We start from the raw sequence: 23,067 nt of genomic DNA on the forward strand, positions 1-23,067 counted from the left end.
CCTCCATAAAAGAGACAACCACAAGACCTCCAAGAACAATGGGGCCACAGAGACTCCTCGTAGGGGAGTTTGCGAGAAATGGACAATAGCAAAGTCCGCTTTTCTCTGAGTAACAATGATGATCAGAAGCGCTGTTTGTCGCCTACCCGGAAGCCTATTTCCCTTCTTCAGTGCTGCGGAGTTGTGCTTTTATCTGTGAACACCCTCCCCCACAAAATGCAGGTGAATCCTGACTGGTCTAAGCTAATGTTAGTGGCAGCATCCCTCTCGTCTATGGTTAGTTTCATTGGTAAGTATGTGATCCAGTTAGCTTTAAAAATTTTTTTAATTGTGGTGACATAAACATAACACAAAATTAAGCACTTTTACCAGTTAACTCTTTAAAAGAGACAGTTGAACTTGTTGCTGGACTTGGTTGGTGATAATGTAATGCCTGGAGCTTCTGCGGCCATCTTGTGGTCATGAAGGTAGTAACCAACACACTGGGGATGACAGAATGAAAATATAGGAACCTGATGTGGTTGTGAAGTGACTGGTCATTCCTACCTCAGTCCTCGATACAGGAGATAGTGAACCACCCTGCTATCTGAGCTGTTTTAAGTTGGTCTTCTATTACTTGTCGCTGATACAGGAGCAGTGCAGGTGGGAGAATAGTTTTTTCCTGATAAAGAATAACAGAAAGTATGTATACAAACTTTAATGATCTCTGGGAGCTACTGCCCTGGTCTGGTCCACTGATTTTTGGTCTTCTGATGAAAACAATGATCTTGGTCTGGAGGGGGGGGGGAGTGACAGTAACTTGGAACATCATTTGAATGAGCTTAAAGGACTTATAAAAGGTACAGTCCTGGCTGCCTTAGGCTTTAGTTCAGGAAACATCAAATAAGAATGTCCATGGTGCTGAGATCATAAGGATAGATCAGGCACAGTCCTTGCCCTTAAGGGTTCACATCATAGTGGGAGGGACGATTGCAGGGCAGTGACAAGTACACTCTACCTAAGGTCCTGAGGCTGATGTGCAAGGTAGCTGAGTAAAACTTCTTGTAGGCATTTTGAAGGATGATAAGAGAAGGGTCAGAGAAAAAAGCATTGCTAGGCAGATTAAACACCACATGCAAACTCCAGGCAACATAGTTCTCTCAGGGAAACTACAGGTCTTTTAGCAAGGGGAACTGGGCTAGCCACTTTCAGGTCATGTGTCTCTGAGCAAATCACTTGACTTCTATGAGGTTCAGAATCCACATTTATAAGAAAAAGAGAAAAAAGAAAGCAAAATGGTTGCAAAATTAGGTAACAGAATACATACACAAGCACAGGGCTTGGCATGTATTAGGTGCACAAGAAATGCTCTTTATTATTCATCCATGGCTGTCACATGGTTCTAATTCATTATCTTCTCTGACCCAGGTGGCTTTCTTCCCTTTCTCACTCATTCCTGAGCCTAGTAGTGAGGCCCCCACAACTCCCACAGACTTTTCCTCAGGCAGGAAACCTGAGCCCACTGCCTGGCCTAAGACAACTTCTAGGGTTGGGTGGTTTGTGTTAGTCCTTCTCTCTGCTCTCTCTCTCTCTTTTTCCCTAAATGCAACAAAATAAAACCAAACAAAAAGCCCAACGCCTGGCGTGGTTTGTCGGGGAATTATGCAAGTGTGTAAAAAAATAAAATAAAATAAACATTGAGTTTTCAGCATTTGGGGCTGTTTGATTAGGCACGGAGCAGAGCCAAGGGCCGGTGAGACATAGGGAAGGCTCAGGGCAGAGGCGAGAGGGGAGAGGGGAGGGGCCTCAGAGGCGGGCAGAGGGGCCCAGGACCAGCTTGGAAGTGGCTGTTTGCCTCCTGCAAACTTGGCAATGCTCTGGCTAACTGAGCCTAGTCACAGGGCATTTGGGACCCAACTGCTCCACTTTCTCTGCCCATCCACCGTCCTTGTTCCATGGCCATGAGGAGACACCAGGGGTCATTCCATCTGTTCTCTTGTCACTGTTAAAGACCCTGGGCTCTTTTCTCAATAGTCAGAGTTGCCCCTCCTCTCCTGAGAAGGAGATTCCACAGCCTGTCTTCATTACCCACCACCCCTACCCCCACCCACTGCCACAATCAGGATAGCTTTTCTGCTCTAACTTAACTCCTGCTAACTACAGTTTTAGCCCACTTTCCTTTACCCCATCTAAAATTAAGCCGGATAACAGCTAGGCTCCACCCTAAGAATGAGTCTTCCTGCCTCTCTTCTTCAGTCTTGACTTCAACATCATCTGGGTCACTGCAGGTGTTTGCAGCCCTTCAGGACCATTTCCACAATCATTTATTGAGCCCCTACTGTTTACCAGACAGTTGTATCCTTTATTTCATTGAACCCTCAAAACAGATAACAACTCTGAGACTCAGAGAGGTTGAGTAACTTCAGCATGGCCACACAGCTGGTAAGTGATGGAGCAGGGATTTGAATCTAGATTTTGCTTCAAAGTCTCCCTCATTCTCCTGCACTGAGTTCAGAGTTCCCTGTGGAAGCATCCTCACCTGGGTTCTAGAGATCCTATAGCCTCATGTTTTCTCTGAACTGGGCAGATGCTCTGAAGGCTTGACCTTGAGAAGAGGAGGGCGTGGCCAGGACAGACCCTGTTGAGCTTGTACCTTGTCACTCGCTAAAGTCCTTATAGGGAAACTGAGGTTTTGAGAGACTCCTCCGCCCTTTTCTGACCCCAGGATGCCTGGAACTCCAGCCCCTGCTCTAGCATGTGGCATCCCCGGGTGCGGGGCGGAGGGGAGGGAAGGCACAACGGCAGAGGGTCTGCGCCAGGATCCAGAGTACGCGAGCGGCTGCCAGTTCTGCGCTCCGAGCGCATCGCCCCAGCTGCGGGCAAGGGCGTGCGGGTGGGGGCTACGGACTCCCGGGCCTGGCGCTCCAGTCCGTTTTTTGCTGCGGATCCCGAGAAGGGGGGCCGGCTCGGGGGTGGGACTGCAAAGGGGGGGGGGATTCCCTCCCTCGTGCAAGCAGAGGACTGGCCCCTCTCCCGGCTGGGAGCCACGGCCGAGCGGAGTCGCGACGGGGAGCGCAAGCACCGGGCGGAGAGCGGGGAGCGGGACGCCGAGCGGGGCACTGGGGAGGGCGAGGGCCGCCCCGCGCCGCCACAGAGGACCGATGCGCCGGGTGGGGCGCTGGCCCCGGAGGGCGTGAGCCGCTCGCGGATTGAGCAATTTGGGAACCCGCGGGCGGAGCGCGGGAGAGCCCGGCGCCCAGGACAGTCCCGCGGCGGGAGGGTGAGCGGGCCGCGCCCTCGCCCCTCCGGGTCTGCCCCGCCGCGGCTGGCAGCGCGGAGGTGAGTCTCCCCCGAGCCGCCCCGTCCTCCTCCCTGGCGCCCCCTTCCCCGGGACCTGGAGCGTCGCGGACCCTCCCGTCGGGGCTTGGCCGAGCCGAGTGCGGGGGGGGGGAGACAGCGAGAGAAAGAGGACTTCTCTGGCGGCTCTGCGGTCCACGAGGGCGGGAGAGGGCACCGCTGGAACCTCTGCTGCAAATCCTGCTGCCCCAGGGGCACCCCGCCAGCCGACGGGCGGCCCCTTCTCGGTTGCTGCCTTGAGTTCCCCTCAGTCCCGCAGCCTCGATGAGCGTCTTCACTCGTAGTTCTAAATCTTCCAAGTCCGCTGGCCTTATTCAACAACCACCCCGATCCAGAGGCTCTGATTCCTGGCCTCATCACCTCGGATTCCCCCGCGTCCCACGGCCCCTGGTTACCGATACCCCAGTCCCGCGGCTCGGCCCGGTCCGACCTGGCAGGCGGCGTGCGTGGCGGCCCCTTGCACTGCGAGGTGGCGCGGCTCACGAGGTGGCGCGGCTCAGGGGCCCGCGGGGTCCAGCGCTGAGGGTGGGATGGCGCTGCTCGGCTGAGGAGAGGACGAGGCTGTGTGTGTGCTTCTCGCTCCCAAGAGGGCAAAGGCAGATTTGGGGTGCCCGCACTTGGATGCGGGAGTTTTCTTGTAAAACGGGGTTCTCGGACTCTTGGTACTCTTAGATTCTGGGGAACAGTCAGGGGGACTTCAGGTCCGCCTCCCCTCCCCCTGCACCTGTCGGGCCTCTCCGAGGTGGTGGAAGGGAAGAATTTAAACGCTGCTGCGGTGATGGAGGGATGAGAAGCAGCCTTCCCCGCTGCCCTGGGTTTTGGGGGGTGAGAGGGCGGGGTGGCAGCACCTGACCTGGCTCTGGCGGACACTCTGATCCGGACAGGTCCGACAGGCACGCCCTTGGTCCCTCCCCCCCGCCCAGCAGTTCTTCTGCCCCCACCCGCCAGCCCACTCTGCGGCCAAAACTCTCCACCCGGCGGGTCTCGGGGAGGGCTAATGAGAAATGATGTGGATGGTTTACATTTTTGGGTCTGTGTCCGGCCCCGGACGGAATACCAATTTATCCTGATAGTGTTGCAGGCAAGAAGGTGAAAGGTATTCCAACCCGCTGAGTCCCCGCCCTCAGCTCCACCCCCAGCAGTGTCCCCCTCCCTAGCTCCCCTCCTCCCCTTCCCGGAACCGCCTAGCACGTGCGTCCCGTCTCCTCGGCCTCCCGCCCGCCAGATCGCCCGAAGGCTGCCTCTGCCTCCAGCTCCTTCCCCACCTACTTGAGTGTAGTCTTCAATCTGGGTCATGCCCCCCTTTTCCAACCCCCAGCTCCCAACCCTTTGTCCCACTCTCCAGATCCCCAGTTCTGAGTAAGAGAACTGGCTGGTCACTGAGTAGGTTATAACCACAAGACCCTTAACCTCTCGGTGCTGGTAAAATGGGAAAATTTTACTTTCCTCCCTGAGGTGTAAATGAAGGCTTCACATGGCAGGTGGTGCAGGTTCAAGGTGAATGCAAATCCTTCACTCGCCCCCTGGCAGAGACAAAATGCCCTCCTTCCTCACCTCATGGATGCCTGACACCTCCCTCACGCCAGCAGTTCCCATTGCTTGTCAGCCTGGGCAAAGTAATGGGCCTCAAAAAAGTGAACCATTCGTGCCATAGAGCCCAAGGGTCCAGGGAACTGAGACAGAGGAACTAATAGAAGTGAGGTGAGCTACTTCAAAGAAAGTCATCAGCTCCTATCTCCTCTCAGCCCTAGCCCCCATGGTCCTGTGTGTGTGTGTGTGTGTGTGTGTGTGTGTGTGCCCACTGCAAGTTTGTGTGGGGTGAGGAGGGCAGGGACCAGCTGGGGCTTGGTGTTGCAGGGTTCCTAGTCTGAGAGCTACCCAGCTATAAAAATCAGATTTCACATAAAGTACTGAATTTTCAACTTAAAAACAATTATTTATTGATTTTTAGTGAGAGAAGAAGGTAGAGAGAGACATCAACATTGATCCATTGCTGTATGTGCCCTGACCTGGTATTGAACCCACCACCTCTGTGCTTTGGGATGATGCTCTAACCAACGGAGCTATCCAACTTTTTAAAAATCAGATCTGGCAGTATTGAACTGTTGTTTCTGCTATGAACACTCACCTGGAGCTGAACAGCATATGCTCCACTTAGATGGGGCATCTGCCCTTCAGTACCCCCCCCACCACACACACCCATTCAGTTTCCTTCCTATTTGTTGCTTGTACCCTGGTATAATGAACTCTTAGGTCTCTTTCAGGGTTTATGCTATATGTATTTATTTTTGTAAAGTGCTTGAAACCCTTCCCATCTAATGATGGTGACAGAGGCCAGTCTCACTTGCTCCAGTGAAATTTAGATCTAGATCCTCCTCCCCATTGGCCAGCTGAGATCCTGGTTTGATGGTGATTCGGGTGGGAATGGGCCATAAGACCCTCCCTGCCCAGGACTGGGTGGGCATGGCAAGAGCTAGACTGAAAGTTAAGACCTGGGAGGACTGGGGGGCAGGAGGAGGGGGTAGAATTTAGAGGAGAATAGAGGAAGGGAGAGGCAGGGAGCTAACCTTTGCTGAGCACTAACCCTGGAGGACTAGGATCGTGTAGGGCAGACACAGGCAGTGCAGAGATTCACAGGGGACCTTTCCTGCACCAAGGACCCAGGAGTACTGACCCCACAGTGAGATTGAGCAAAGTCTCACAGACTCTGGGTGAAACACCAGGAGTGTCTGACATGCTCTTATCCAGGGTTGGTCCAGGGGAAGGCCCGAGAGTACCCTGAGAATGTGTCTGCCTGGAGGCCTCAGACCTCAAGTTTGAGAAGTGCTGCAATTACAGATTAACCCTATCACTCTGAGTGATCACTTTGGGGCCATGGCGATCAGTGATAGAGATAAATGCAAATATGGAAATTGCATAACAATGCTCAGTGTTAAGATACACATCTAGAGGATATAGAAATGGTTTCTGTTGCTGCTTAGATGACCATTGGCATGTACACACAAAATGAAGTCTTGATCATGGAAAATACAACAAATATTGAGTTCTCACTGTCTACCAGACACCCAGACACCATTCTAAGCAGTTTCATGTATTAACTCATATAAGCTATAAAAAAACAACAACCCTCTTGCAGATAAGAAACAGAGGCTCAGACCAGCTAAGCAACTAGCCTGAGGTAACAGCTAAGAAGTAGGAGAGCCAACATTTGAAGCCAAGAAGTCTGACTCTGAAGTTTATGCCCTTGACCATCATGGTCATGATCAACCTCTGAGACTCTATATCCTTGGGGCTGAAGACCCCAGTTTGATAAACTGAAGGTGATGGAAATGTGTAGTGGGGGCTGGGGAGGGCGGGAAGGCTATGGCAGGTCGTGCAGGGAGTATTGGAGGGGCAGGTAGGGGCTGGCAGCTGACAGGGCATTGGGGGCGGTGGCTGGCCGCAGCTCCAGGTGGGATCCATCAGCCTTGTATAAACACTTCTCACAGGCAGCTTAACCACTTGAGTGTGTCTGGCCTTCAAAGCTGGTGGGAGAGGCTGAGGAGGGAGGTGCTAAGCTACCCTGTGGGATAATGATTTATTTCCCTTGCAGGTGGGCTCTCCTAGGGCCTCCCTGAGAGGCAGAAGGGGAAAGGAGTGGGACAGGGGCTGGGCGGGGTACCTCCCCTCCAGCAATTCAGATTTCTCACTTGGAAACCAAAACTCAGCCAACTCTCAGAACTAGCTTGTAAAATAGGCATAGCCATCCCCCTTTTAAAGATGAGGAGACTGAGGTTCAGAGAGGCTAAGTGACTTGCCCAAAGGCCTCTAACCAGTGTGGGTGGGAGGGTGATGCTTCCTGAAGGCTCCCTGTTTCCTCCTGCCCCTATGTGAGTGTGGGTGGATGTAGGCGATGCTTGGGCCGGCATCTGCTGCGTGTTGGGAGTGTATGTTCCTGTGAGTGTGCAGTGGGATTTTGTCTTCTGACTCCCAGGTTGGGCTCCAACTTCCCAGACACATTCTGTTGAGGAGGGACCAGCTCCCCCTTCCCCCATCACCAGGCCAGCGGTCTAGAGACCTGGCTCTCACTGGGCTGGGGGATTATCCCCATTCTCTGTGTCTCTGACCAGGGCAGGCATAGCTGCCTCTTTTATCCCCTCACAAAAGCCAGGCCCGCCGGGCCTGCTGTGTCAGAGTTTCTGTGGCCGGGAAGCCTTACTTCCTTTTCTCCCGCCAAGCCCACAGGGCCACGCAGAGCCTGCCAGTTTGTTGGGGACCGCTATTCTAGCTCCAGGACAGGTGAAAGGTGCAGGGGTGACTCAGCATCCAAAAAAGAAAGCTGAGGGGTCACTCACAGAAGGACAGAGAGCTCCTCTTCAAGAGACATGACATTACTGCAGCATGAGGTCTGTAGGGTAGACCTAAAGACCTCCAGCTAGGGCTGGCCAATATTGGGCAAGGGTGGGGCCAGCTGGCTCCCAGTGATCCACAAGTTTGGTCTGAGGGTCGACTGTATTCCAGCTGCTTGGGCAGCCAACTCTAGTCCCAGGGAATTCTGCAAGATAGGAAAGGGAACAGGTCTCTTCTATAAGGGTGCCAGGCTGGCAACTTGTTCAAATATTCCGAGTTCTCATAGTCAGGAAGACTATGGAAGTATAGGAGGTATAGATTGGGGGGGCATTATAGTACCCCAGAATTAATCCTTCTTTCTCCTCCCCCAACAGGTTGGGTTTTGGAGGTATCTCTGCTGAAGTGACAAGTTCTCCCATGTGACACTCCAGGTGCCTTTGAGGAAAGCTCTCTGGACCTCCTTATGGGCTGATGGAAAAGTGGGCCCCAGCTGAGATTATGGTAGATTTGGGACACGGCCCAGGCCTGGGCCTCCTGCTGCTGACCCAGCCCCGGAGGCATTAGCAAGAGCCCTGCGCCATCCATCGCCCCAGAGACCACCCCTCCTACCAGGGGCCTGGAGCTGGCGAGTGACTATGCGGCTTGGGCTATGTGTGGTGGCCCTGGTTCTGAGCTGGATGCATCTCACTGCTGGCAGCCGGGGGATCAAGGGGAAGAGACAGAGGCGGAGTGAGTAACCAGAGTCATCAGCGTGAGCGGGGCTGGACCGCGGAGGGCCTTGGAGCCCTGGGTGTGGTAGAGGGCCACCTGGGGGACGAGAGGGCCTTCGGTGGCTTCATTCTCTGATGATCGTTGCTGATTTCTACTTGTGTAGATTACTGAATAGATTATCCTGTTTGTGGATTAATTTGTTGCGATTGCCTACTCTGTAGATTATTCACTTTGTTCGTTTTCCCCTTTTGTAGACTCTACTTTCTAGATTAACCCCCCTCTTATGAGGATCCAGTGTGGGGATTATGGCCTTTGACATAACACCAGCTTTGCGTGGTATCCATGGTGATGATCCCCTGTTCCCCTGCCCCAGGATGCTTGGTTCCCTCCTCACAGACAGTTTGGGGGCTCTTTCTGTCAGTGGTGGCTCAAGTGCAAACCTCAAGCCCTTTGGGCCAGGAACTCTGCCCAGCTTGGTGGTAGGCAACAGCCTTCCTGTGGAGCTGGAAGATCATGAGACTGTCCCCTCATCCCCCATGGTTTTTAACCCTGCTCAGTGGGAATCAAGGAGTTTCACTGGGGGTCGGGGGGAGGCAAATGGGCAGGATGCAGGCCCTAGCCCCCTTTCAACCAGAGCAACATTGCTCTTCCCTACTTTCTGTAAGATTCCACATATGATGTCATTGGAAGAAAGGCTTCTCACAGCTTAAAATAAAATAAATCTACTATTGCTGTACAGATGGGAAAACAGAGTTAAGAAAGGGGAAGAGATGACAGGCCTAAGGACACACAGTCAATATTAGAACCCAGGCCTCTAATTTCTGTGAGCCCAATCTTCTTGAAAACAGTCTTCTTGATAGAGTTGAAGTTGCACCTGTCCCTACTGCCCTCACCATCCCTTACAGAGTCCTGTTCTAGGCGCTCCCAAGAGCAGGTCCTCTAGACTCTGCTTAATGTCTGCAGTGATGGGGGTTCCGTACCAGCCTGTTATGTTGTGGGAGTGGCCACTGTATGTGAGAGACACCTGTCAGGAGTTAGGGGGAGGCCTGTATTACAGGCCTGAGGCTTAACCCCAAGGCCTGTCAACATCCACTATCAGGGATGTCAAGGCCATGGGCAGGTAGCCCCTCTGAAGCCCGGCCCAGCCATTTCTTGCTTCCCCTGTGAGGCCCGCAGACGGAGCTGCCAGTAAAGGTTGAAAGGCAGTGGAGTTTGGTCAGGTCTCCACGGCAGTGGCCAAGGGCAGAACCGAGCCAGGGAGAGCAGCTCAGAGAACTGGTGAAGCTGAAAATCCCTGGCTTAACAAACAATTAGCGACGGTTAGGTTTAATCAGCAGTGCGGCCTTGATTTTCCTCCCTTCTCATCTGTCACAGCCAGTATTTTGAACTTTGCAGGCCAGATGCAGTTTTAGCAGGCTTATAACGTCTCCTCTATTTCTGAGAGGAGAGAAAAAGTATGAGTGGAGCCACTCACGCTCGTGCGACGGGCACTAGTGACCGTGCTGTCCCTTGCATGGGCAGAACCGCACACCCACCTAAACCAAGGGTCAGAGACCTGTTGTTCTAAACCTTGTAATAAAAAAAAAAAAAAAAAAAAAAAAAGAGAGAGAGAGATTACTGGCCTGGCTATCAGAAAGGCCCAGCCCCTGCCATGGCCAATCAAATACAGTAATTATGACACTTCCAATACACCATATACCACATGCTCAGCAGCAGTGACCCAGCTCTTATTACCAAATGGTATGAGTGACAGACATCCTTGATGGTTAGACACGAGCATGAGGTAAGGTGAGGGGAAAGACTTGTGGTCCAGTGAGGGTCCAAGTGGGACGTGCACTCAGGGATGAGGTGACGGTGGATATTGCTAGGCGGTACTGCTTCAAGAATAACCGTAAGCTGGCACGTGTCATTGTATAGGATTATAGTGAGGCTTACGTGAGATATATTTTATATATATATGTGTGTGTGTGTGTGTGTGTGTACTATCAAGCTTGTGTTGACTTCAGGAGGCATGTTGCTGTTATATAAACAATGTGTGGGCCATTTTGCTCTAGGGCGTCCAGGGAAGTGGGGGAGAAAAAGAAAGAGGAGCCAGACAGACACCTGCGTGTGGCTGCCCTGGCCTCCCAACCACGTGGAAGGGCACTGGGCAGCCTGTGGGGCAGAGGTAGGCTTGCTGTGTGTATAAGCCTCAGGTCTGTTGACTCTGTCCAACATCCCGCAACCGCATGTCGGTAGCGCCACCAGAAGGCCATCTGATATTGCTCTGATGCAGAGCCACACCCAGTTTTGAGCCCAGAAATGGCTGATTCTAGGTATGAGAGATGGTCTCCCTGCATGGAGGGCCTGGAGTGGAGCAAAGAATTCTTTAGCTGTGAGCTGTGAACCCTGGTAGGGTGTCCTCCTGTTTCTCTCACTGAGGACGCATCCCAGCTCCGAGCCTCCTGTTCACTCCCCTTCAGCGGCCCTCAGCCTCTCCTGACTGCCTTCCCGCTTGGACTTTCTGCCCCTTGTGGAGCCCTCATTTCTTTTTTTCTTTTTTTTTTTTTAATTTTTTTTTACAGAGACAGAGAGTCAGAGAGAGGGATAGACAGGGACAGACAGACAGGAACGGAGAGATGAGAAGCATCAATCATTAGTTTTTTGTTGTGACACCTTAGTTGTTCATTGATTGCTCTCTCATATGTGCCTTGACCATGGGCCTTCAGCAGACTGAGTAACCCCTTGCTCGAGCCAGAGACCTTGGGTCCAAGCTGGTGAGCTTTTGCTCAAACCAGATGAGCCCACGCTCAAGCTGGCAACCTCGGGGTCTCGAACCTGGGTCCTCTGCATCCCAGTCCAACGCTCTATCCACTGCGCCACCGCCTGGTCAGGCGAGCCCTCATTTCTTCACCGTCCCTCACACTGAATGCCCCCTCCCTTACGGGGACCTTTCTCCTATCAGCTTCCTAGGCCTCTTCGCTCAGTTTGGTGTCCGTGAAGCCCCATTCCTTCCCTGACTCCTGCAGATGCTGGACCCCCCCTTCTGTCCTTTCTCCCTGCTCCATCCTCCATCTGGAGCGTGTGTCTCCTCTCACACTGACCGTCCATAGAGTCCTTCCTCCCTCCTGGAAGCCCCATTCATTCCTTGGGCCAGTCCACAAACGTCCATTTGCAAACTACAGAGCATGACCCTGGCTCACAGAGATGAATCTTGAGGAGTCCCTGGAGGAGGCGGGGGCGGGGGAACAATTTCAATCTAGGGGTCTCAGTGCTACCACAGGATGAAAGAGGGGTAAGCTGGGAGGGCCCAGAGCGAGTACCTCCTGAGCTGTGTTTTTAGAGATCATTAGGTGATTTCTAGGCAAGGGTAGGCAGGGGATGAGGGGTGGGCGTTCTAGGCAGAGGGGCCAGCCTGTCCACAGGTGTGCAGTTGGGAGGAGGCAGAGATTGCTTGCTCAGGAAATGGGGCGCTGCTAGGAGTTGTAAGTGGAGGAATGGTTTCTAAGAGGAGTTCTGGGGCGCCCTAGGCTTTTAACTGGGGCAGCTGTGCTGATATCTACTTCATACATGGAGGATCTTTTCTAGTAAAAAGAAGGGTTGTGCTGCTAAAACAAACAGCCCCACACCCTTCGGGATAGAGCACGGACAGCTGCCTGGGGCTGAGGGAGTGTCCTGGGGAGACAGTGCGGCCGGAGTGGGCAGAGGTCAGATGGTGGAGCGCTTTGTCCTCGCTGGCTGAGGAATCTGCACTTGACCTGCCTTGAGTTATGGGTAATGAGGAGCCACTGAGAGGCTTTAATCAGGGGAGCAGCAGGTGCAGATGCTGGACAAGGTGAGGGGAGGTGATTAAGGTGCAAGGCAAACAGGTCAGTTCAAAATCTGTTTGGGCCAGGTGAGAAAAAGTGAAGGTCTAAACTAAGCTCCCAGTTGAGTTAAAGATGCTGGATCTTCCCAGGGGCATGCCCCGATGACCCTGGGTACCAGGAATAGACACGTCTCCGGGGAGAGTGCGAGGCGAGAGAAGGGACCTTGTCCACCCTCTCACTGCACCCCATTCCCTACCACCCCCCACCCACCCTCACCAACTTAACTCAAGTCTCTTTTTCCAAGGCTAGATACCACCCCCATACAAAGGTACTGACCTTCACCCAACCCTCCCTGAGCCCCCATTTTTATCCAATCTCTCTCCCCACACTCTATCAAACACTCAGTGAGCTCCATTCATATACCCACTTCTCTGAGCCTCAGTCTCATTCACCACATCCTCATCCCCTTATCCTTTCTCTGGGCTCCCATTCAGAAATAAGACAGGCTCCATCCTCAAAAGCTCTTTCTTGTGGGAAAAAAAAGACATTTTAGAAGATAATAACAATACATGGTGATGTCTACCATGATGGATTCATGTACTGGGGGTGTGGGAACACAGAAATACTCCATCCAGACTTTGTTGGGAGGCAAGATTGGGGGGCTTCTTAGGGGAAGTGACTTTAGTTCTGAGGTTTTAACGGAGTTAGTCAGGCTCAGGAGGAGGCACAGAGTGTCTCAGGCAGAAGGACCAACTTGCTCAAAGGTAAGAGGTGTGAAGTAGTGTTGTTGTGTCCAGAGAAACAAAACCAGTTCCAGATTGCTCAGGGGTAGTGTTGAGAGTTGATACAAGTGGGATCAGCTCATGGAAGCTTTTTAGGAGACGTGCAGGAGCTGAGTCTTAATTCCGCAGGCACAGGGAGCCATGGGGGGGGGGGGGGTTTAGGCAGGGGCTGCAACAGATGCCTTCAGAATTTTGGTTTTATTTTTTATTGTTTTAGATTTTTATGTATTCACTTTAGAAAGAGGGGGAGAGAGAGAGAGAGAGAAAGGAGGAGGAAGGAACAGGGAGCAACATCTCCCATAAGTGCCTTGACCAGGCAAGCCCAGGGTTTCGAACCGACAACCTCAGCATTCCAGGTTGATGTTTTATCCACTGTGCCACCACAGGTCAGGCCAGAATTTTGGTTTTAGAAAGATGGGTAACAGAGAGGAGACAAGCCCCTTGGGGAGGAGGGACTGTGGCCAGAGCCATTCAGTGAGGAGGTGTGCTGAGTCACCCTGGGGTGAAGCCAGCTTATAGTGAAATCAATTTGAAGGGTTTTGGACAAGGATGACGGGGGCAGAGAAGCAGCAGAGAAATTGAGGAGGGCACAGCCTTGCCCTTCTGGCTCAGTGAAGTGGGCTTTATTGAGTGCTTGGGGGCAGAGCTGTGTGTGTGTGTGTGTGTGTGTGTGTGTGTGTGTGTGTGTAGGGGGGTGGTTTGTGAAGAAGTTGGGAAGAAGGTGTCACCTCCTTTCTGAGTCCCCCCCTCCACTGATCCCATCCAGCTTCCTTGGCCAGCCCACAGCCGTGCAAGGCTACTCCTCTATATGCTCACCCCCAACCTCATCAGAGGCATGGGAGCTGGAGGGAGCCTATCACACTGTATCACACCATGCCCTTCTGTGGTCCCTTTCCTGGCCAATAGAATAAATCACTCTTTTCAATTCCCTGAACACTCTAGGACATTCAGTGCCTCAGAGCCTTTGCACAGGCTGTACCTCCTGCCTGGCATACCCTCCTCACCTAGCCTCTGGGAAAGAGAGTGCCCTCTGTTGCTCCTCCATTCACTACAGTGCATAGCCAGCCCTGTTTCCTGCATTCCTGGGTGGGTTTTTTGTTGCTACACCTCCACATTTCCACCTCCTAGCAGCTCTGGGCATGTGTTAGATGTGCAATAAACAGCTATGGAATGAATGAGCTTTGCCTACCACTTTGAGTGATTATGCAGCACCCTCAACACCCACCATGTCCTTGGACACACGCACAGAGCCCCCCAGCCCCTGGCTCTCCACCTGCTCCCTGCCCATCTATTTGCTTTGCTAAGCTGAGAACACCCTTCGGTTCCTACCCTCCTTGACAAGCATTCCTTTTCTCATTGAACTGACTCCTGCTCATCACTGAACCCCTCTCCTTCTTGCTGAGCCCCAAAACCTCATGGAGTTCAACTCCCTAGCCCCTTGTCCCTGACCCTGACATCTGCACTCTGTATCCTGACCCTCCATCCTGTATTGTTGGGCCTTTTTCCTGCTTCTGAGTCTATGATCACAGTCTCACTCCCAGCTGGTCTTTCCATTCTCTTTTTCTATGTTCTCTGACTCGCTCTGCCCCTCTCCTCACTTTACCCCTACCTGCATCCCTCCCCCTCACTCTGCAGCCCACTGTGCTTTGGCTCTCATCCCTGCACTCCACCAAAACTGTCCTTCTTGAGGTCAATTCCTAATGCAAGCCTCCTTAGATTTCCTCACCAGCTATGGTCTCCTCCCAGCCCTGGTCCCTGAGATCTCTCCTTTTTCAACTTGTCTGCAGCCCCCCCCTTCTCCTCCCACCTCTCCAATGATTCCTACTCAGCTTCTCTCTGCTTGTCTGTCGAGCAGGAGCGCTATCCGGGCCTCAGCCTTTGGCCATCTTTCCAGCTGCACAGCTTTTGCCCCAGGATGCCACCACTCTGATGGCTCTAATCCCAGTGACGACTCCCAGCATGGGTCCTGAGTTCTCCCCACTGCCCCGCACCCAGCTTCTTGAAATAAGATGGCCCTCCTTCCTCACCTTCTTTTTACTCCTCACCCATGGCCCCTGCTCCTCACCCCCACCGGAGGCACCAACAATCTGTTTGCTGCTGTTCTTTGCATGACACCTCAGCAGCGTTTGGGCCGCCTCCCTCTTCTGTGGAGGGGACTCTTCTCGTGGCTTCCATGATGCATTATGCTTTTGAGTGTCCCCTAACGGTCTGGTTGCTCCTTCTCGGATTCTAAGCTAGCCCTCATTTTTCTGTCCTCCTCTTATATGTTGAATTCCTCTCCTAACTCTCTACACCCACTCTCCTTACCATCTCTTGGACCTCCATGCCTTTGATGACTATTTACATGCTAAGGACTCCATGTCTCAATCTCCAGCCAGATGTTTGAGTTCCAGAGCCATGGGTCCCACTGCCCAATAGATACCTTTCTCTGGCTTTCCCACAGAAACCGCAACCTCAGCACATCTAAAACTCAACTACTCATCATTGCCACATCCACACCTGCTCTTCTTCCTGTGGTCCCTCTTTTGGTGAAGGACTGACAGCTACCCTGTCTGTCACCTGAGCCCAAACCTCCAAGTCATCCTCTACTGGCACTCTACCCGACATCACCTGGTCTTGTTGCTTCCACCACCCGAATATCTTCCACGTGGCTACCCCGTTCCCTCCTCTTGGTTCAGCTCCATGTCTTTGAACCTGGGAGTCCTCTTGCCCCCAATTTAGCCCTTCCTACAACCCATTCTCCACACTACAGAGTGAGCTTCCCAAAACGGAATCCAGACTTCGCTTCCTGCTTTAAAGCCCTGAGTGATTTCTCATTGCCTTTAGGATAATGTCCGAACTCCTCTATACACGAACTTCCTCGTCCGGCCCCCTGCTTCCCTCTCCAGCTTCATGTCTGACCACTTAGTCCAGGTTGCAACCGTGCCGAACTAATTTCAGACTCCTACGTGGGCCACAGTTTTTCCTGCTGTATCACTGAGAGAACGGAAGGAAAATGCACTCAGAGGTTTGTTGTTGGTTGAATGGGAGCTAGGCAGCAGGGTTCTGAGGAGGCCTTTTGCAAACCTGTCATTAACGAAAGTGCTAAGGAAGGAAGGAAGGAATGAACCTGCTGTAGAGGCTGTGAATGGGACCCCGAATGACTTCAGTTATCGAAGCCAAGGCAGAAACCTGGAGGGAGCGTTCCTTTCAACAATGAATTGAGTAAAACCCTGGAGTCATAGAGGATTTGTTTGACATAGAAATGGTACCTAATATCTACAGTGATTGAATTAATTTGTAATATGGCTGAATAAAGGCCCAAAGTGGAAAAGTAACCCCAAGGGCTCTCTCATGGATCCAATACAATGTTTGGAATATTTTTGCTCTCATAATAGCTAACCCAACAAGAACAATATTAATTTTTAAATCCATTGAGTAATTAAAATAACATTGACTCTACATAAATAAATTTAAAAATCAGTCTAGTTATACTTTCGGTTCCATGTTCCTTGGATTGTCCTCCTGTTGGCCTTTGTTCACTCTGTGCCCTCGCTGGAACATGCAGTGGCTGTGTAGCCTTGTTCAAGTAATTTTCTCATCTGTAAAAATGAGGCTTAACAAGAAAATGAGCCTGACCTGTGGTGGCGCAGTGGAAAAAAGTGTCGACCTGGAACACTGAGGTCGCCGGTTGGAAACCCTGGGCTTGCCCAGTCAAGGCACATATGGGAGTTGATGCTTGCTGCTCCTCCCCCCCTTCTCTCTCTATCTCTCTTCTCTAAAATGAATAAATAAATAAAAATTTAAAAAAAGAAAATGATAGTACCTATTTCACAGGTTGAAGTCAATACTTGTAGAACACTGAGAGCAATGTCACAGAATGTGTGACATTTAGTGACAAACTGCCATTGTTAGGATTGTGATTTTGGTCTTATTGTTCTTGTGTTTGTGATTCTCCCCTTGCCTTCTGCTTACCTCCCTAAGTCTGGCTCCTCCTCTTGTTGTGAGGTCAGGGATTCCCACAGAGCAGACCTTCCTCCCAGCAGCCCTCCCGCTGGAGCATCCTCAACCCACTCTCTCAGGGCAGGGAAGGGAGGCACCCAGATGCAGTGTTTCTCCCGGAGTCGTAGGCTGGGGTTTGGCTCCAGGTCCAGCTGACTCTGAAGCCTGAGTCTGGATCCTGCATGGTGTCCTGCTGTCTCTATTCTGACTCTCCAGTTTTCTGTCTGTAGCCTGTGTCTCCAGCTCTTCACTGCCTGGCTCCTTCTGAGTGACTGACAGCTACTCCCTTTCCTTTTCAACTTGCTTCTCTGCTCATAGGCCATTTTCAGTGACTGGCCCCACCCGAACACTAGGCCTGAACACTGAGATTCATCTCTGGTCCTCCCCCTCCTGTTGGTCACCAGGGCCTACTGATGTCTTCCCTAAGCATCTCTGAACCAAACTCTGTGTAAGACTGTCTCATCTTTCTTGCCTGGGTTATCTGGTCAGCTCCCTTCCAATGGTCCGTCTCTAGTCTCCATCCAAGCTGCCAAGGGAATCTTTCCAACACGTCCATCAGAGCAGGGGTGCTCCTGCTTAAAACTTGCGGATGGCTCCCTGTTGTCTAATCAGCTCTGAGAAAGGCCCCAAGAAAAACTGCAAAGTAAGAGTTCTGTGGCCAAAATGTTTGAGAAATGCAGTTCTCTCTGTCCCCATCTTGGAGAGGCACTTGGCGCAGGAGCATACCACAGGCTGCAAGAAGCCCTGTGGGAAAGAGCCTTGGTTAGACCTGGTGGACCTGGTGGTTCTCAGCCCGAATCAGTGGCCCCTTGCGAACATTTAGGGGAGTCGTGTGCCAAGGAATACTCTTTGGGAAACGCTGTCTGGCAGGATCAAGTGCAAGTTCCTTAGCATGATAGAAAAGACTTTTTAAGATAGGACTCCTGACCCTGGCTGGGCAGCTCAGTTGGTTAGAGCATTGCAGGTTTGATCCCCAGTGAGGGCACATACAAGAATCAACCAATGAGTGCATAAATAAGTGGACAACATACAAGAATCAACCAATGAATGTATCAATAAAAGGAAGCACAAATTGATCTCTCTCTTTCTTTTTCTCTCCTTCCTCTCTCTCTCTAAGATCAATTAATAAATTTTTAAATAAATTTTTAAAGATAGGAATCCTTATCTTTCACCATTCCCCTTCCCACCCCTCCTGCACTCCACGTAACCTGCTGTTCCCCTTGGGCTGTCTCACACCTCTGTAGTCCTCTCCTAGAGGGCCCTTGTTTCTACTTCCTAATGGACAAACCTGCTATTTCTTCCAAGGTTGGCCCAAATGGCCCTTCCTTTGTGACTCCTTCCCTCTCTCCTTTTTTGGACCCACTGTTGCTTGGTCTCGTGGCTGCCTGCATTTGCCTGTTTGTGGGTCTGCCTGCACTGCTAGAAGGTCACTGGGCAGCTTTGCCTCCATGTCCCCAGCGCTCACACTGCACGTGGTGCCTGGGAGGGGCTCAGTGGGTATTGTTTGAACAAGTGGACGAGGAAATGAGAGTAAAGGTCTACTGGAGCCGGAGATTACGCTGCCTCAAAGGGTGGTTCGAAGCCAGGGTTGCTCAACCTCAGCACCACTGACATTTTGAAGCAGACAAATTGTTGTGGGGCTGCCCCGTGCACTGTACGCTGTTTAGTGGCATCCCTGGCCTCTTGCCCTTAGATCTCCGTAGCAACCGCTCTCTCCAGTGTAATAATAAAAAGTGCCTCTAGACATTGCCAAATGTCCCCTGAGGAGCAATATCACCTGTGGTTGAAACCACTGTTCTAGACATAAATTATTCCAGTCATCTTCTTGTCTCCAAGCAGGTGATGTTTTTCTCAGAGAGTTTAAGCCCATTATCTCTCTTGTCCTTAAAACTTTCTCAAGGATAAAAACCCCTCCTTCCTCTGGAGAGGGCAGGGCTAAATTTCAGGGAGAACGCCACTTCGGGAGCTTCTCTGAGGTTGTGAAGCCAGCGTTGGGGGCGAGCTTGTATTGCTCCTGGAGCTCCAGGGGCAGTCAGAAGGGATGGGAGCTCCTGCTCCAGGCGTGGGCGCTGGGTCCCTTGATTAAGGGCCCTGGGGGTTATAAAGCAGCCTCGCAGAGAGCTGCCAGCCTGGCCTTGGTGCTTTCTGAGAAGCACATTCGTTCTATAGGAAGAGAGTCCCATCTACTCACTTCCCATCCTTGTGGGAGCCTGGGAAAGACCGAGGTCTCTCCGATGGCCACCTTCTCACCCTTGTTCCACCCCTGCAGTTAGTACCGAGGGGAGCCAGGCCTGCGCCAAAGGCTGTGAGCTCTGCTCTGAGGTCAACGGCTGCCTCAAGTGCTCGCCCAAGCTATTCATCCTGCTGGAGAGGAACGACATCCGCCAGGTGGGCGTCTGCTTGCCGTCCTGCCCACCGGGATACTTCGATGCCCGCAACCCCGACATGAACAAGTGCATCAGTGAGTGTGGACAGGGCTGAAGAAGGGCACCGGAGACTCTGGACACTGGGGGGCGGGGGGAGTGGCCACCAGCAAGAGGAGTAGGGGGGGTCTTTGAGGGGGAGAAATGAGGCTTCTGATTCAAGAATCTGGCTGCCAGCCAGAAATCTCCTCAAATATCCCATCCATACTTCCAACTCAGTGTGTCCGGTGTCAGAACTGCATCTCCCCTCTCCAAATCTGCACCCCCCTGTATTCTCACAGGTCACTCTGTGTCCCAAGCCATAGCCTCGAGGGCCAACCTCTCATTGTGCCATCCCCCATCCATCCAATAACCGAACCACGCCTCTCTGTCCTCACTGCCATTGTCTTACCCAGGCTCCTGTCATCTCTCTCCTGCACTATTGCAATAGCCTGGTGATCTGTCCTCCAATCCTCACCTGGTTCTCTTCGACCCACCCTCTGCACTACAGCCAGAAAGATGCTTCGGAGACACACAACCTAGCCCACCAGATTCTGCTCAAAGCCCACCACTGCCTCTACTGGCTGCAGAGAAATTCAAGCCCGCTCAGCCTGCTCTTCCCCTCTTTCAACCCCTGGTCTTCTCACTTGGCTCCTTCCATGCCAGCTACAGTTCCAAGTGCTGCAAAGGCACATGCTGTCACGCCTCCATCCTGTCTCAGCTGTGGCATGCTGGGGACACACTCCAGTGAACAAAGCCAGTGCTCCCTCCCTTTTGTTCAGTGTCTTGGAGTTTAGGATGCATTTCCAGATCTCATATCAGTTGAGCCCACACCCTTTGGAGGGAGATGGGACCTAAGTGATGGTACCCTTTTTATAACTGATAACAGCAAGGCTGTTGGAAGGGACATGACTGACCCCAGATCAGCTGACCGGCGTTGTACTCTCAGTGCTGCTGCTTGTTCATTGTGGGACTTTGGGCATGTCATCACCCCTCAAAATCTCCTCTGGAAGATGGAAGTGCTAGTTTTTACCCCTGGGGTTGATGTGGGAGGCGTAGGTAAAGCCCTTCCTGTCTGGCACTCACTAAATGATGGCTGCTATTGTTCTTATTGTGTTCCACCTGCAACCAGCCCAAGGAATCAGAGCAGGAGAGGAGGGAGGGAGGAGCAGCTGAGATAAAGCCACAGAGGCTAGGAGGCTCAGAGGAGGGTGTGGTGGGGGTGGGGAGATTGTGAGGTTGGAGGGAGGACCCTGAGGCTGCTCTCTTGATGCGCAGGGTATTTGGGGTAGGGAGTTCCTGGCCGCGCCAGCTCCTGGGAAACTGGCAGCCCTGGCTCCAGGTGCCAGAGCCTGGGAGGAAGTTAGCCCCACCCACAATCTGGGAAGGGAGAGATTGTGAAAGACCCTGCCTGCTTCTCCAGCCCTGAACCCATCCTCCCCCCACTTCCCAGAGGAGGGAGAGCTGGTAGGAGGGGGTGGGGAGGGACCCAGGAGTCCAACCAAGGCGGTTTCTGGAACTCGCCTTGCCCTTGTGGAAGGAGAGGAATGTGCCCTCGGATGGCTTCCCTCTCCTCCAAGCTGATTCTTTCTGCCCCAGGCAGAAGGAGGTCCAGGGTTTGGGGTCCTGTGGAAGCCCAGCAGTAGGGGAAGAGGAGACCACACAGCCACAGTCAGGGGGTCACTGTAACCCTCAGTTCAGCTTGGGCTGGTGGCCCTCTGAGTGCCACCACATGCTGGGACCCGCCTCCCTCACTTCACTAACCCCAGAGGGTCCTGCCCCCTTCTTCTGGAACTGGCTCTCTGGGCCTCATCTAGGCTTCCAGAACCCAGGCTTGGGTTTGGGTTGGAATTGGCTGACCCTAGTGAGTCTCAGCCAGCCCTGAAGAGTGGCCACATCGGCCTTCTCTCCCAACCCTGTCCAGTCCCAAGACTCCTTCCTCTCTGCAGCAATCACAGCTCCAGACCGCTGTCCTGCTCAGTGCGGGTGGACCCAGACAGTGAGCATTGGGATGGGGATGAGGGAGGTATCCGATTCCAGGCTGAACAGGGGCCCCCACTCTGGCCCTCTCCTCAGAATGCAAGATTGAGCACTGCGAGGCCTGCTTCAGCCACAACTTCTGCACCAAGTGTAAGGAGACCTTGTACCTGCACAAGGGCCGCTGCTACCCGGCCTGTCCCGAGGGCTCCACAGCTGCCAACGGCACCATGGAGTGCAGCAGTCCTGGTAAGGCATGGGCGCTGTGGGCAGAGGCCCCAGGACCCCAGGAGGAGGGCAGGCCAGGAAGAGTGGCCTGGGACACTGTCCAGAGAAAGCTAACCTCACGACCACCCTCGGGGGTTTCTCTTAGGACTTCTCTGCCCTCTAGGCCTGAGCCCCAGGTGGAGAGGGGGTGGGGAAAGCTCCCCCGGGGGAGTCTGGGCCAGTGGAGAAGATTTGACTCCCCTTCTTTCTCTCCCCCTTCCCTCCCCCCTGCCAGCGCAATGTGAAGTGAGCGAGTGGTCCCCCTGGGGGCCGTGCTCCAAGAAGAAGAAGCTGTGTGGGTTCCGGAGGGGCTCTGAGGAGCGGATGAGAAGGGTTCTCCACGCCCCGGGCGGGGACCATGCCGTCTGCTCCGACACCAGAGAGGTCCGGAGGTGCACAGTGCGGAGGACGCCCTGTCGTGAGGGTGAGCTGCAGCCTCTGCCTCCCCGGGGGTCGGGGTCAGGCGCAACCACAAACGATCTGACCACCTCTGCTTCCTGCCTGCTGCCCAGGAAAGGGTCTCAGGCCACAGCCAAATGGGGCATCCCCAACTCCAGACCCCACGCTCCAGGTCCTGGCAGAAACCCAGAACTCTGTATGGTGGGAGATTGAAACTTCTGCATCCAAATCCTTTCAGTTTCTCCATTTCTTCTGAGCCAGTGGATGTTGACACTGGAAGCACCCTCAGAGGTCAGAGGTCAGATGAGGGCATGTGGGAGGGTGCTAAGACCAGCGAGGCGTAGTGATTTGACCAAGGTCACTCAGCCTGCAGTTGGTAATGATGGGGCAGCTGACCCCAGCTGGGGGCGGGGCATCCTGCCCAACCTAAAAACTGCACTGCACAGCTTGGGCCCTTGGGATCTCAGATCTAAGGAAGACATGAGGAAGAGGAGGGTGTGTGGTTTGCTCAGGGGTGGGGGGTCAAAGGCTCCTGGGACCCTGTCTCAGTACCCATGTTGCAGGAAGTTCCTCTCAAGTGGCTGGTGGTCAGAGGAGGCCTGAAGGGCATCCAAAAACTACCTAAAGGCAGCCTTTCCAGCCTCCTCCCTGCCTCCCCCTGCCCAGCTCCCTCACCACTCTCTTCCTATGGCCCTTGGCCATACCTGGGGCCTCCCTGCTTGGGGCAAGGTGTCCTGTGTTGAATCTTCCTGCTGTTGGCTTGCAGGACAGAAGAGGAGGAAGGGAGGCCAGGGCTGGCGGGAGAATGCCAACAGGAACCCGAGCAGGAAGGAGAGCAAGGAGACGGGCACCGGCTCTCGGAGACCCAAAGGCCAGCAGCAGCAGCAGCAGCAGCAGCAGCAGCAGCAGCAAGGGACAGTGGAACCACTCACATCTGCAGGGCCCACCTAGGGATATTCTCCAGCCTCCAGGCCCATGCCGGAAGAGTGAAGGAAGTTTCAACGAACTGGAGCCCTAGGGGTGACACACATACTCTGCACACACACATGGACACACACACAAAGACCCCCATGTCCAAACACACACACACACACA

General features: G+C 53.1%; 1 protein-coding gene across 5 annotated transcripts; it reads left to right on the forward strand.

The window, feature by feature from the left end:
• The first annotated feature begins 3,047 nt into the window (after nucleotides 1-3,047).
• On the forward strand, nucleotides 3,048-23,058 carry RSPO1 (R-spondin 1). 5 transcript variants are annotated; one of them, XM_066265064.1, is made up of 6 exons: nucleotides 3,048-3,318; nucleotides 8,040-8,394; nucleotides 19,197-19,388; nucleotides 21,406-21,555; nucleotides 21,809-21,997; nucleotides 22,739-23,058. In XM_066265064.1, exons 2-6 carry the CDS (start codon nucleotides 8,301-8,303, stop codon nucleotides 22,921-22,923), a joined length of 810 nt encoding a protein of 269 aa, XP_066121161.1. In that variant the 5' UTR covers nucleotides 3,048-3,318; nucleotides 8,040-8,300; the 3' UTR covers nucleotides 22,924-23,058. The 5 variants fall into 5 exon arrangements, with proteins under 5 accessions (XP_066121161.1, XP_066121166.1, XP_066121164.1 ...); XM_066265069.1 differs by having other exon boundaries at nucleotides 3,048-3,259; nucleotides 8,097-8,394; XM_066265067.1 differs by lacking the exon at nucleotides 3,048-3,318 and adding an exon at nucleotides 6,566-6,656.
• The last annotated feature ends 9 nt before the right edge of the window (nucleotides 23,059-23,067 follow it).

The sequence above is a fragment of the Saccopteryx bilineata genome, chromosome 3 (assembly GCF_036850765.1).
Source record: "Saccopteryx bilineata isolate mSacBil1 chromosome 3, mSacBil1_pri_phased_curated, whole genome shotgun sequence".
Classification (NCBI taxonomy): Eukaryota; Metazoa; Chordata; class Mammalia; order Chiroptera; family Emballonuridae; genus Saccopteryx; species Saccopteryx bilineata.